Raw genomic sequence first — 15059 nt, 5'->3', positions numbered from 1 at the left:
AGGTTAAGAGTCTCAAGATCTCTAATACCCAACCCCCCCTCACACTTAGCAAGACACATAGTCTTCCACTTAACAGTTTTCCTCTTTGTACTCAACTCAATACCAGTCTAGATGAATCTATTTAGAATGCTATTTATTTCTTTATACACCCTCTTTGGAAGAATAAACACTGACATCCAATAAATAAGCATGCTATTGAGCACAACATTAACAAGGAGCAATCTACCAGCAAAGGAGAGATACCTGGCCTTCCAAGACTGCACTTTGCTTGCAATCTTCTGAATAAGGGGGATGCAATCTGTGTAAGCAAGTCTGGTAGAGAGAAGGGGCAATCCCAGGTATCTAACAGGCAGTGAACCCTCCTGAAACCCCAGGATCCTCATCAATTCCAGCTTACCATCATCAGCCATACAGGCAAAGAACATAGAACTCTTCCTGCCATTAGCTACCAACCCAGTGCAGATAAAGAACTCATTTAAAACTTCCTTGAGAGCATTAGCAGAGGCAGAGTCACCCTTCATAAACACCATCAAGTCATCTGCAAAGCAAAGGTGTGTGACAATAGGTTTTTTGCATCTAGGATGGAGGGCAAAAGCACCAGAACTCTGCTTTTTGAGGAGAAGGACAGCAAAGACCTCCATTACCATTACAAAGAGGTAGGGGGATATGGGGCAGCCTTGCCTTAGCCCCTTTCTACCCTCAAAGTACCCATTAGCTGCACCATTGACAACTACTGAAAATTTGGGAGAAGTAATGCAAGCTTCAATCCACTTTATAAACTTCTCAGGTAACCCATATTTCTTAAGAATCTTAAGAAGAGAGCTCCACCTCACTGTATCATATGCCTTTTGCAAGTCAATTTTGACAGCACACCTAGGCTGACCATCCTTCCTACCATAGGCTCTAACCAGCTCATGAGCAAGCATTATGTTATCTTGTATTGATCTTCCAGATATAAATGCAGACTGATTCTCACTAACTAAAGTCTTAACCACCCTCTTAAGTCTAACAGTCAAGATTTTAGTGATGGTCTTGTAGATCACATTACAACAGGCAATAGGTCTAAAGTCAGCCATAGTATTCACATTAGGCACTTTTGGGATTAAAGAAAGTAAGGTGGCATTCACCTCTCCCAACAGCTTTCCTGATTTGAAGAAGCTGATAACAGCTCTAGTGAAATCATCTCCCACCACTGACCAACACTTCTTAAAGAAATGAGAGGAGAAGCCATCTGGTCCTGGAGCTTTGTCTGAACCAATGGTAGAGAGAGCAAAGACAACTTCATCTCTAGTGACTGGCTCCACTAAGACCTGCACATCACAACTAGGCAGAGAGTTAGCAAAAGTAAAGGAGTCAAGGACCTCATCTTCCCCCTCACCACCAGCATCACTACCAAAGAAGGACCTATAAAAGTCCACACACTCATCAACAACAAGCTGCTGCTCCTCAAGGACCACCCCCTCACTGTTTGTAATCTTGTAGATGCTATTCCTAGCTCTTCTTTCTCTGATGGTATTGTGAAAGAACTTTGTGTTACTATCATCATCATTGAGCCACTGAATTCTAGCCTTTTGCCTCAACATAGAAGCCTCTGCACCAGCCAGGTGGGAAAGCTCAGCTACAGCCTGCCTCTCATTCCTTCTGAGCTCCACATTTTGGGGGTTGGCATGAAGCTGCCCCTGAATTTCCTCCACAACCCTCCTAGCCCCTGCAACCTTCTCAGAAACATTAAGGAAATTGGCTACCTTCCACTGAACAAGCCTGGTTTTAACCAATTTCAACTTGGTAACAAGCTGGAACATAGGTGTGCCCTCAACCTTCCTACTCCACTCCTCCTTCACCAATTCTAGGAAGCCAGGCTCTTCACACCAAAAGTTAAAGAATTTAAAAGGCCTTCTTCCAATAGAAACTACATCAACAATAGTGAGGATAGCAGGAGAGTGATCAACCATCCCAGGGGGAAGGAAGCACACTCTAGAAGAAGGGAACAACCCCAACCAATCAATATTGATTAAGACTCTGTCCAGCTTGCAGTAAACACTAGCTGCTCCCTCTTGCATATTGTTCCAAGTGTAATGGCAGCCAGTATAAGGGCAATCCATTAACTCAGTATCATCAACACAAGCAGCAAAATCAATATAATGACCCAAACTAACAGGATCCCCTCCCACTTTCTCATCTGCTTTCAGAAGAGAATTGAAATCACCCATGAAACACCAAGGACCAGGAAACCTCCTTACCAGCCTCCTCATATCCTGCCACAGCTCACATCTCTGAGTTCTAATGTTATGCCCATAAACAATAGCCAGCATGAACACTTTAGAATCATTAGTACTCACTCTTGCAACTAAAATCTGATCTGAACAAAAAACAGGACTAATGGTCAGCACATTAGTATCCCAACCAACCCAGATTCTGCCTCCTCCTCCATTTGAATAGGTATCCAAATACTCCCAAAAAGGATTAATGGACCTCTGAACAGCTTCCTTATTCCCCTCAGAAACTTTAGTCTCAACCAACCCACACAAACACAACTTATTGATTCTAATAAGGTCTTTAACCTCCTTTATTCTTTGGAGACCATTCAGCCCCCTCACATTCCAACACCCTAGGCTAACCATTTAAAATTCTTAAAGGTTTCCTAAGGACAGCCCCCTTCAAACCCACAGGACTCTTCATCAAGCCTTTCTCCCTCTGATCAAAAATGGCTACAACCTCAGCAACACTATCAGGTTGGCCCACACACTGAGTCATAACCTCATCACTAGCAATCTCATGAGGAAGGACAGTCTCTTCTGATCCACCACCCCCATCCTCCTCCATATCTTTATTTTGACCCCTTGCTAGAGATCCTTCATCAGCAAGGCATACTCTCTTATGCCCAACCTCACTATGTTTTCAATTAGAAGATCTTGTTCTTCCAAGTAAAAAAAAATGTGATGGTCAATGTTTAGGTTTTTATCCAATTGAGTAAAACAAATCAAAGGAAAAACCTGAGATTTATGAATTGAACATGTTATTCTAGAATTACCACTGATAGTAAATAAACAACCCATAAACTCATTTAAGTAGGCTATCCCAGCTCCTTCGTTATAATGGAAGTTCCAATAGAATTACCATTGATAGTAAATAAACAACCCATAAACTCATTTAAGTAGGCTATCCATGAAATATGAAACCACTATGTACGTTATGCACCTTTTTGATAATTATCTAGGGCGAAATTCTTTTATTTTAGCTCAGGATTTTCACGACCATCAACTAAGAGGCTGCAGACTAAAGCTGAAAATTTTTCTGATTCTAAGTAATATGAATCCCCGAACTACCATTTTCTCTCACTGTGCTACTTATCCTTTCACTGAAACCAAGTAAATCCATTAATATACTTTTTTACAATCTCTCATCAATTAACGCGATAGAGTTCTCCTCAACCTTTAATGCGCCACTAATACTGTTAATAGACACTAATAGTCTAATAAAACATCAGTGTTAACATAGTTGTAACCAACTTACATATCTCTGTTACTATTCCCTTATCTATTTCATATATAAAGAATATAATATTATACTTGACAAATGAGCCCTGACACACTCAGCATCGGGTGAAGGTAGATTCATTTTTTTGTATCAAACAAGTACATCCACATAAAACATTTCATGGTAGATATGGTAATTGCCACTGGAAGGAAAAGATAACTAAAAGAAAGGAACACAAATTAAACTGACAGAGATGTCTAACCTTGATATTTGCACAAAGGTCTTCCATGTAGTTATCTGGTATCTGCACACAAAATCCATATCAATTAAGGCAACACTATGATCCAAAACATCAAATTCATCGTATTTCCTGCTCTGTTTATATTTTGGTGGTAACCCGGGGCTCTCTAAGTTTGTTTACTTGTTTCAAAGATGTTTTGCTCAATCAAATGTCTTAATTTGTTTGAAATTAGGTATGAGTTCCTACCCAAGACACCTCAGAATGATATTTGAACCTTGTCATAAATTCCTTCCACCGGCACTTGTGCATCCATTTCTCATAATGTATGTCATCTTCGACTTATAACTTTAGTGAAGAGATAGCATAATATATAGAGGCTACTACATGGTATACATCGAATGGACAGAGTGTTGGACTGATTTTAAAGCAGTAATAAAAAAAATTGGTTTCCATGGTAAGATAAGATGATCTTAAGTATGTTAACAATAAAAGGTGCTTACTTTACTCTGTACAATTGATGGGTTTTGAGAAGCCATTTTTTCCTTGAATTTTCTAAAAGTACCTGAAACATTCATGAGTTGTTAATGTTAAGAATCCAAGAACGAGAAATACAACGTAAAGAAAAGTTAGAAAACAAAACATTTTCTTTACGTAAAGTAAGAAACAGCAAGGAAAATGAGAAGTTAAAAAGAAACAAAAAAAAACACTTCCCCAGTACAAGGAATACTGACCAAGACCCAAGCTCAACAACCTAACAATCTCTCAAGATTGACACTAATCAAATAAAACTCACCACCTAGTTTGTCATAGGCTTCTTCAGAAATTGAGTATTTCTCCACCAATGAAGTATCTTCCAGCCAGCCACCAGAGGTTACTGAAGACGGATCCAGATCTACTATATGTAATCGGAACCTTCCATAAATTAGAACAAGTTGATCAGATAAGATCATGTAACACATATAAGAAGCCACACTAAGAAAAACTTTAAACATGAATCGGGGTGTAAGTTGGCACTAGTCCAAATTCTTCCCATTTGTACAGTATATGATATAGCCAGTAGCCACTTTGGTTTGTCAATTGTAACCCTTCCATGAAAAACAAATAGGAACTTGGGTTTTCAAAACATTAAACAAAACATTCATTATATCAAGTAATTAAGATACCAACATTTTTGTTAATAAAATTAGTCTGCAGATTTAGAGAGAGAGAGAGAGAAAGGAAGAGAGTAGTACCTGGAGAGAGAAACAAACATCTGATGAGAAGGTCTTGAGATTAGAATGCGTTACTCGGAGAAGGACAGAATCGTCTCCCTCAATCTGTAACTTATTAGCCATCATTTCCTCCTTCCTTCCTTCCAAGCAATAGTAATACAAAGACGATTTGAAAGAGTGGAATTTCTGTTTCAATACCCTTGAAAATTCCACTCTTTCTAACTTGAGATTTATAAATCGCAACCCTTCAGTGTTGTTACAAAAATCTGTAACCCTAATTCAACCGAGCTTTAGGTCAAGAATGAAACAAGACGAAGAAAAAACGATTAAAACCCTAACTTGAGCTTTGTTTGATTCTTGATTGATTATTCAACTAGGGTTCTTCAACTAGGGGGTGATTCTTGAATTGATTCTTCAATTAGTGTTTAATTCTTTGTTTCTTCAATTAGGGGTAGATTCTTCACCCTAATTTCTCCCTTTGAACGAAGATTGTTGTGAGGCGAGAGATTTCAAGAAAAGGTGGGGGAGATGGAAGGAGAGAGAAGAATGATAGCATCTCACCGTCGCTCTCATCTGCAAGACTACAACAGAAAGAGAGAAAAGAGAAAAACAAGCTGAATTTACATAAATAACCCCCAAGAGAGGAAAGAGAGCGTGTTTCCTAAGGTTTTGTTTGATAGCAATTAGGGAAAAGGAAAAAAAATAGAGAAACTTTTACCTCGAGAAACTTTTTCTTCGAGAATAATTATCTCTATAAATAATTCAATATTTTCTATCGTTTGGTTCGCTGGGAGAAAAAAATAATTATTTCTTCATTTTCTATTTTCTGTTGTTTGACTGGCGTAAGCGCATAAGTGGTTGTAGTTTCATTTGTAGTTGTTTACGCCAATATGGATCAAATGCTAACTATATAGGAATGTGATAGATTTAACTCTTATTCATACTTTAACAGAAAAATTTATGAAATTACTTCCAGCCTCTAGCTTGAGTATATGTTTCTACTAGTAAAATTAAGCTCGCCCAATAAAATTTTCACCTTCTCTCTCAAGATCATTTTTCATCAGTATCATCACAAGCAACATATCTTCCCTTTCGTCTTTATCTTTTTCTCTTTCTAATTTACAGTCAATGATCAATTACCAATGTCCATCTTATGATCTTTAAACAGTACAAAATAACTTAATAAAAATATATGAAGATCAATAAACAAACGCAGAAAGCCAACATAAACTTGTATAAATTTGCGAATAATTAATTAGGCCTTTAATATGGTAGATTTGATTGTCCAATAACATCTTTTTCATGGATTCAAGTCTTGGTTGTAGCATAGATATGAAGGTAGTCCTGGAAGCCATGGTTAATAAGATACGACAATTCAGGAGCAGGAGAAATGACTGCATCACTAGATGGATGCTCCCGTTCTTGTCTGCCATGAGTCGTTGAATAACGCTCTTATCCTTTCCACCTCTACGTGATGATCGTATTAATGAAAATTGTGTTATTCTTTGAAGGTGGTATATACACCCATTTTCCATCTTTTTAGAATTCAAGACCAGGAGGTCAATCATCTTGGAGCAAGAAAATGATAACAACGGCATCAGTGTCTGCTCGAAGGCCAGTAACTAGCTGTGGTCGATCACATCGTGGGTACTTGGTCACTTTCCTTCCAACAGAAGGTCCTGCTGGTCCTGCCGGTCCTGCCAAGGCTTTTTTTCAGGTAATATCTCTTTAACCTTAAGTTCTCACACATGTGTTCTGATAATTTCTCAGCCAATATTATCTGGTTAATGTATAATGTAAACATCCACTACTATCCTGAATATGGGTAGAAATTTCATAGTTCATTTTTTTATCTTCCATGTTTAAGAACTGAAGCATGTCTTAAAGTGAAAAAAGGTCGTTCGGTAGATTAATGGATTCGTCCAACTTAGCCTTAGGGCGATGCCAAATCTTTCCCAATCTGGTAGAAACTAAAGCTAACAACTACAACAAAAATGATGGAGAATCCAATCTGGTTCAAGTTGTTGATGATGGGTACTCTTTCTCCTCTATTCTATCTAGACAGTCAATGAGAATAATGTGAAGAGAGAAGGATTTTATTGGTTGAAATCTTATCATTAATGGGTTATATGCCAGACAAGAAAAAAATTCTCGGCTAATAGGTGGGTAAGAGATTCTCTATTTTAGGAGAAAAAATTGGACCAAAAAGTCACGTGAGTCCGTTTCCTTCTTTCCCCTATTGCCCGTCAAACACATTGAAAATTAATATTTAGGAGAAAATATTTCCCTTTTCCCTACAGAAAGTGTCTATCAAATACAACCTAAGAAAACCACTTTAACACCTATTTTCTGAGAAAAATTATCAACTCATTTACCCACTTTTTTAGTTCTTAAGAAATTGATTTTTCTTAGTGGCCAACCAAACAGCGGAAATTGATTATTTTGCGAAAACGACTTTCTTATTCACTTTTTCACACGTATCAAATGGACCCTTGATTCCACATTTCAACGACTCCATTTTCTTTCCGGTAAGAAAACTTGGTTTTCCCGTTCAAATACTTTCGCGCGCATCACACAGACCCTAAAACCCCAAAATATAAACGAATTTTGAGAGGGAGAGAGAGTAAGGGTGCCCCTAAAAGCATCCCTAGTTTTCACTCAGTCTCGCCTTCACTCTTGGCACTTTTCATGGGTCTCGGACCGAATAATCCGAGGCAATAATAGAGTAGTGGTGGTGGATGTGTGTTGGTGGTGTTGGAGTTGTGGCGGTTATGGCGGTCGCTACTGGCGCGTAGAATTATGGTATTGGTGGTGGTGGTGGAATGAATTATGAAGGTAGTGTTGGTTCGGCGAGTGGGTTTGTTAGTATAGTTGTGGTAATGGCCGTAGCAGTATAATGGTGTTAGTGTTACTGTTGGTGGTGGAGTGACAATGGTGGTGGTGTGTGGTGTCATGGTGAGAGCAATGAGTCTAGCCACTAATTATAAAAATTAGACCAATATCTGGTTTTGAAACGATAGGCTCGGATTTGAGCTTGTCTAACTTGTGGACTTAATTATTTGGTTACTGGACAACTTCCCCATAAATACATTTCAAGTTGCATTCTTGTGCACTCTCCTCTCTTTTATACATTAAATTAAACATCCAAACATAAGAAAGATACAATGAAATAGGAATTTCAATCAAAATTTGATATTTTATCTAGAATTCATAATATTAACTCTCCTAAGTGCTATTATAAAGCATGACGAAGAAATACACTAATGAGATACAAAGAAACCAAAAATACTCAATTTAGACAACTGCTAATTCTTGTCTTCTCTGGTGAAAGAAGAACTTCATCAATGGCTTTCCTCTTTTTGTTCAAATGTTGTAATTGTTGATTTAATTCTTCTCTTGCTTTTCCCTTTAACAAATGGGATTTTAGCCTTTTTACATCTGATAATTTAACTGGTTTAAGAAAGAATTCTTCAACTCCTTCCTCTAAACACATGTTAATTCTTGATGGTACATTTTCTGATGACATTATCACAACCGGCATATCTTTTAAACATGATGATTCCTGAAACAATAAAAAAGAAAAGTGAGGAAAATCTATCAAACTTTTTGTAAAGAAAAAAAAAAGAAAAAAGATTTTGAAAATAAAGATTTATAAAATATTTAAATACCTTTACTCAGAAGATCATATCCTGTCATTCCTGGCATACAGTAATCTGTTATTATCAGATTAGCTTGAATCTCCTGTAAAAAATAAAATAAAAATAAGAATTGAAAATGGATCACAAAACCCATAAAACTAAACTATAATTAAAGAGAACTTATTCACAGTTTGAATTGACTCGAGTCAGATTTCAGATAATTTATTTTTATATGACTTGACTGATAGCTGATATAGGTTGATATTAGGTCAACTTAGTTCAGTTGATTTAAATTTAGACGAGTCAAATTTATATCATGAAAAAAAAACAATCACATAATAAAATGATTTTATCTGGTGATGTGATGAAATAGGAGGTGGGTTTTCGTTTATTTGGGAGTCCTTTTCCAAACCAAGGATTCAAAAGCTTTACTTCCAGAATCAACTGTGGTAACTAGCAAAATACATAAGAAAATAACAATCAAAATACAGGGACTTCAAATATTAGGACATCTTCATGAAAAGAAACTTGATTCATCTTAAATCTGGAATACCTTGATATGATGAAGTCTTGAGTAGTCTTTCAATAAGTTTTCTGTCAATCAGACTATCATCTATTGCTAAAACATGAAATTTTGTATCATTTGCCATGTTTGTAGTGGAGAGAGAGAGAGAGAAAAAAAAAAAGTTGTTGCTATTGTGGTGGAGAATGGTGGTGTTGGTTTAGAGAGAGAGAGAGACCCACTACTAAATTACATAGCACCAAAATTTAGAGTAAAAAGAAGATCTCACCAAATCTTCATAGTTTGTATTTTTGGAATGAGGGACCTAGTCTTACCACTTTTTCTACTTCAAGTTCTTTTTTTTCACAGAGAAGTTCTCTTAAATGGACTATCAAAAAGAGGTTAAACTGTCTCTTCTAAATGTAAGAACCAAACAAAGGACAGGGTCGCCGTGGCGGCCGGCTGATGAGACATGAAAATGTCCCATCTGAATCTCTTAACTAAGGCTAGTTAGTCCATTTTGAGCGGTTACTCTGATGATTTGTATGTTTCTCTTGTTCAGGTGTCTTCTACGAAATTGAGCACGAAAAAGGCTAAAAACGGGAAAAAGACGGACTAGGGGTATTTTGGTCAATGGTTGAATCCTGAATATTGATGCACGGATGAGAAGTAGAGTCCAAGACGAATCCAATGGCGAAGACGGAAGTCGAATCGGAGTCTGGATGAATAAAATAAAGCTAGTCAAAGCTGGGATAAAAAAAAGAATCATTGACCACGTCAGCTAGTAGACACGTGACCGACGATCCAACGGAGATGGAAGAATTTTCGGTATACTGGTTGTAACATGCGGGTAATCTTTGGCATTTATTTCTGGCGGAAATTCCATGTAATGCAGCTAAGATACTACAAAACTTCCGGTACACGTACTACTTGATCTAACGGCATCAAATACCTTTGCGCACGAGGCTTCATCCGGGACACGCGACACAACTTATTAACCTTTCCCGCGAAGTTCCTAATCATTGTTATTAAATCCAGCAAACTACCCACGTGATTCCCAAATTTATGGGAATTCCTATATCCTTTCCATCTCGGTTTCTCTCTTTCCCTCTATTGTTTTAAAAAGAGATAAATCTAGAGACAGAAATAAAAATAGAAGAAAACAGAGAGCTTCATTGATAGGGAAGATAGAGAGATTCATGGAAAGAAGGATTCTACAGGTAACATTCTCTCTCTAGAAACAGAAATTTAAAGAGAAGATTGAAGAGGGATAGCTGGATATTTTCTATAGAGAGGAAACTCTGAGATCTAGAGAGATGGAAATCAATTTGAGATTTCTAAACAAAGGAAATCATATATGAAGATGACAGAGGAGATTTTGATTCGATTTCTATTTAGAGAGAGAGGGTTGGATTGATGATATTTGGTTGGAGTATTGGATTCAAATATTTTACAGTAAAGAGAGAAAAGGATTTATCTCTATTGTTCTATTTAGAGAGAGAAATTAGAGGAAGATTCTTTTGAAGATGGAAGGAGAAGATTTGGAATTTTGGTATCCTGAACTTTATAAAAACAGAGCTTCATGAAGGGAGTGGACACCTTTTCTTAGAAAAAAAAAAAAACAGGGAGCTCTTCTTTTCCTCTCCGGGCTTCAAGTATACATTTTAGAGAGAGAGAGAGAAAGAAAAGCAGATTATTGTAGAGAGAGTGAGGAGAAAATAGAGAGGAGTTTAGAAAGAATTTTATATATGTTCTCTGATTTTGTTTTTCTTCTTCATCTTCCATTGAATTTCAAAGATTGATTTTTGGATTTTGAGAGAAATTATTGTTTAAGGAGGAAGAGAGCTTTGCTTTTGTTATTCAAATTTCATGTTCTTATTATTATATAAAGAGATAATAAGATTGTTGAGAGAAAAAAGAAGAATAGATTTACTAGAAAACTTTTAGTGAGGGAAAGTTTTACAGAGAGTGTTTTTTTTTCTTCTTCCTTTTCTTATTATTTTGTAAGAATAACAGAGAGAGAACAGGGAGACTTATATAGGTTGATGTCTTCTTCTTCTTCTTCTTCTTCTTCTTCTTCTTCTTCTTCTTATATACTTCAAGTATTCAACCAAACAGAATTTCAAAAGAGAAACAGGGAGAGTACTTGTAGAGAGTGAGAAAAAGAGAGAGAGATATCAAAGCAAAACAGAATTTTAGTTTCATTTTCTTCTTCCTTCTATTTTTCTAGTCAAAAGAAATTATTGTAGAGAAAAAGAGAGAAGGACATGATCTATTAATCTTTTTGTGAGAGAGAGATTAAAGAGAATGCTCATGTGTTGAATTTTCTTTGTCTTTGTGAGAGGGACCTTGATAAAAATTTATCACATTCCTCGATGGTCATCTGTCATCACCATCAACAAGGAATCTAATATTTGGTGACCTCTTATCTCTTGATCTTAATTTTTGTAATGAAATCCTCTTTAAAATCCTTAATGATCATGTTACTAGGTCTTTGATGAAGTTCATTTACTTTCTAGCAGTGATTCAATGCGAGTCAATTAGTCCTTTGGCCGTTCATGTCTAACTTGCGTTATTCTTGTTATTAATTAGTTCTTTCATTATTCATCTTTCTTAAGTTGATATTCCATGCTTAGAATAGAATGCTTTGATGGGTTATACTTCTTAGTTGATATATAATAATGGAGCACTTAGTATTTAGGGAATGATACATGTATCTTTAATTTTTATCGTTTTAATGAGGATATCTTCCAGACTTTAGAAAATTCATGTTTTGAGGTCCGAGTAATAAAAGGATTTGATTGACTATTGAGTTAGATCATCTTTAGAGTTGTTCCATGGATGGATTCTAAAATCCTTGTCTTTCCCCCATTGGTTTTCTTGTAACGTTAATACTTATTTATTTTTGTTTATTTTAATCATTTCGAAAAATCATACTCCCTCCGTCCCATTTTGTTTGTAGTTTTGGGGAGTCCAACTTATTAAGGAGACCTTATTTATTGTTGACAAAAAAGAAACACTTTCCTAAATTACCCTCATTTAATTTGAGATATTTCATTAAATATAACATTGGTGGAAGTGTGGAACCAATTAGAACATTTTATTGGTATTGAAATTGAAGGGTAGTTTTGGAAGGGCCATCATTTTAATATTTGAATGAATGTTATAAAAGGAAAGTGAACAAACATTTTGGGACATCCATAAAAGGAATAACAACCAAACAAAATGGGACGGAGGGAGTATCTCAAACCATTTGGAAAAATCGTACTAGTTCTGAGTTTTAGAATAGGTTTCACTTAGTCCCGTGGATTGACCTCGGTCTTACCGAGATACTACTTGACACCCGTATACTTGCGGGTAGAGACCTTTAAGGGTAACCTTTAGGCCCATCATCAGAAATTACCATGGAGGGCGAGGCGTTTGTGGAAGAGAGTTCAGAGGCTTCGAAGTCAATTTCGGAGTTTTCGAGTTTTTCATGTCTATAGAGAAGCCAATCAGGCTGCAGATTTCTTGTCAAAGATGAAGCTCGGACCGGGGGTGACTCACTTGAATATTAGTCAACTTCCGGTTGAATTAGTCAATATCGTTAATGCGGACTCTAGAGGGACAGTGAGAATGAGGAAAGGGTGGGGTTAATGAAATGATGTAATTTTGTTTTTTTTTTGCTGTCTTTTGATTTTATATTTCATTGTTCTCGGTTCGGGCATCTCCCGCTTATCATTATAAAAAAAAAAACCTTTAGGCCCATCATCGACAAAGTCTCGCTCCGAGCCCCCCAAGATCAAAGGGCCTCACATGAAGTCTATAAAGATAGAATTAAGGGTTTTCATTTATTTTATCTCTATAAAGCAATTACCAAACAACGAGTAGGTTACTTTAGCTCAATTGGTAGTAACCATGTTAAAGAATTTGAGCAACCTGAGCTCAATTGGTAGTAACCATGTTAAACTGTCTCTTCCAAATGTAAGGACTAAAACAAAGGACAGGATCTGCCTTGGGGTGCAAGTGGGCAAAGCCTCGCTTCGGCCCCCCAGGGCCTCACATGAAGCCTACAAAGATAGAATTAAGGGGTTCCCATTTATTTATCCCTATAAAACAATTACCAAACAAAAAATAGGTTACTTTAGCTCGATTGGTAGTAAGCATGTTAGAATTTGAACAAGGTGAGTTCAATCTCAAACACAATCATTTTTTTGTTTTTAAATTGTATTTTTTTCATTACTTTAGTTGACACTTCTAACATCACCACAATTACTAAACCTTCTCTACCACTTTACCTCCACTACCATCACCAACATCATTACTAAACTTCAACGCTATAACCACCATCATTAAATTGTTTTTTTTAATTTTCTTACTTGACACTTCTACCACCACCACAGTTACTAAACCTCCACGTTGTACCTCTACTACCACCCCGATTACCAAACATCTACCACTATACTTCCATCACCACCATCATTACTAAACTTCAACACCACAACCACCATCAATACTAAACCTCCGTCACCACAACAACCATCAAACCACAACCAACACTATCACCCTAAGCACAAAAAAAAGCTAAAATTTCTATGGGCTATTTTTTCAGAGAATCATTTTCCGATACTTTCTTATTTTTATTAAAAAAAAACAGAACAAGTTACTGACTCGTTGAGTTCCTCGCTGAACCACTTGATCAGGAGATCGACTAAGGATTGTCGAGGGCTCTCCCCGAACCCAAACCGATTGCCAAATAACTCAATAAGATCGTTCGATTTGGATTACAAGTTATGAATGCAAGTTTCATTTTTAAACCTCACATTATGTGCAAAACATAATTTAGAAAATTTCGATATATATATATATATATAATTTTTTTCTTCTAAAATGCGTGTAGACGACATTCTTGAAACTCGCTTCGGGCCTTCAAAATCTGAGGACCCGGCGGCCCGAGAAAGGAGTTGCTCACATGTAGAAGGCCATATGAGAATTAACCCTTTTTTTAAATTACTTACCATCATGATGCTTCTCATAATAATGTGGGTGGAAATATGAATAAGAGGACTGTTTAAAGCAGGATGAGGATTGTTATAATTGTTTCCATTAATTAAATAATTTTTGGGTTCCTAGTCCAAAAATCTACACCTAAACACACATTTAGTCCACCCTAATATTAATATAGGATTTTAAGCTAAAATAATACTTATAATGGATATTTAGTCCAAATTAGTTAAAGTATGTCTAAATGTCAAAGTTACAATGTTTTCCTGTTTATCGATTCTTGTTTTGTTTCATAAATTACCTGTTATTTATTGTTAAAGTTTCATACTTTATTTCATTTTTTTTTATGTCATACATAATGCATTATGTATCAACAAATTCAGTTTATTCTTTTTTGAATCAAACTGACTAAGCGACAAAAAAGGAAAATCCATTAAGATGACGAATGACCAACATCCCGGATTATATATTTCTAAAATGTCTGATGGGCTAAGGACCAGAAACCAACCTCCATGGCATGGTCTCCTTTTTTTTTGTTGAAATAGATTGCATTAAATTAAATCAAAACGTTACAACAATATTTATCAACTAAAATACACGGTACATTTGACCACACTTCCCCTCTTGAGTTGACCTGAGGAGAAGAGGGGAAGTGGTATGTTCCTGATTATCTGAGGGTTGAAAGGCCTGAGGTCTTTGCTGCTCTTGACTGTGTGCCTATTGTTGTTGGGGAAGCTGATAGGATAGTTTGGTCAGTTAATGCTAAAGGAGTGTATAACCTTAAAGACACTTATGAAGCCATTCGTCCTAGAGGGTCTCAGGTCACTTGGAAGGGCATTGTCTGGTTCCCTGATTGCATCCCAAAGCATTGCTTTATAACTTGGCTGATTCTTCATAATGGGCTTAAGACCAGGGACAAGCTGAGGCTCTTGGGCTTAGATGTCCCTAGTGTGTGTGGTATTTGCTCTCAAGGTATTGAATCTACCTCCCACTTGTTTTTTGAATGC

At 36.5% G+C, this 15059-nt stretch overlaps 1 protein-coding gene and 2 pseudogenes across 30 annotated transcripts in view; all 3 read right to left on the bottom strand.

Moving 5' to 3' along the window:
• Positions 1-5527, bottom strand: part of LOC147544089 (tubulin-folding cofactor B-like) — a 61953-nt gene extending 56426 nt beyond the window's left edge. For 24 of the 30 annotated variants that reach the window (XR_015223189.1, XR_015223196.1, XR_015223199.1 and 21 more), the window contains exons 1-4: positions 4951-5504; positions 4512-4630; positions 4219-4280; positions 3740-3781 (exon numbers count right to left, since the gene is read on the bottom strand). Coding sequence is in view for 11 of the 30 variants with exons in the window: in XM_086633216.1 (XP_086489342.1) it covers positions 3740-3781; positions 4219-4280; positions 4512-4630; positions 4951-4970 (243 nt within the window). In the remaining 19 variants the exon portion in view is untranslated. Of the gene's footprint in view, positions 1-3739; positions 3782-4218; positions 4281-4511; positions 4631-4950 lie in introns of all 30 variants that reach the window. The other 6 variants (XR_015223205.1, XM_086633210.1, XR_015223201.1 and 3 more) reach the window with 5 other exon arrangements.
• Positions 5528-6237: 710 nt separating this feature from the next.
• On the bottom strand, positions 6238-6733 carry LOC147544088 (1-aminocyclopropane-1-carboxylate oxidase 1 pseudogene; annotated as a pseudogene).
• Positions 6734-8218: 1485 nt separating this feature from the next.
• On the bottom strand, positions 8219-9217 carry LOC147544087 (two-component response regulator ORR4-like; annotated as a pseudogene).
• Positions 9218-15059: the final 5842 nt, after the last annotated feature.

Source organism: Eschscholzia californica, unplaced genomic scaffold (assembly GCF_041429995.1).
Source record: "Eschscholzia californica isolate CP2 unplaced genomic scaffold, dmEscCali1.0.p SCAF_4, whole genome shotgun sequence".
NCBI classification, from domain to species: Eukaryota; Viridiplantae; Streptophyta; class Magnoliopsida; order Ranunculales; family Papaveraceae; genus Eschscholzia; species Eschscholzia californica.
This window is presented reverse-complemented; position numbering and strand designations above follow the sequence as displayed.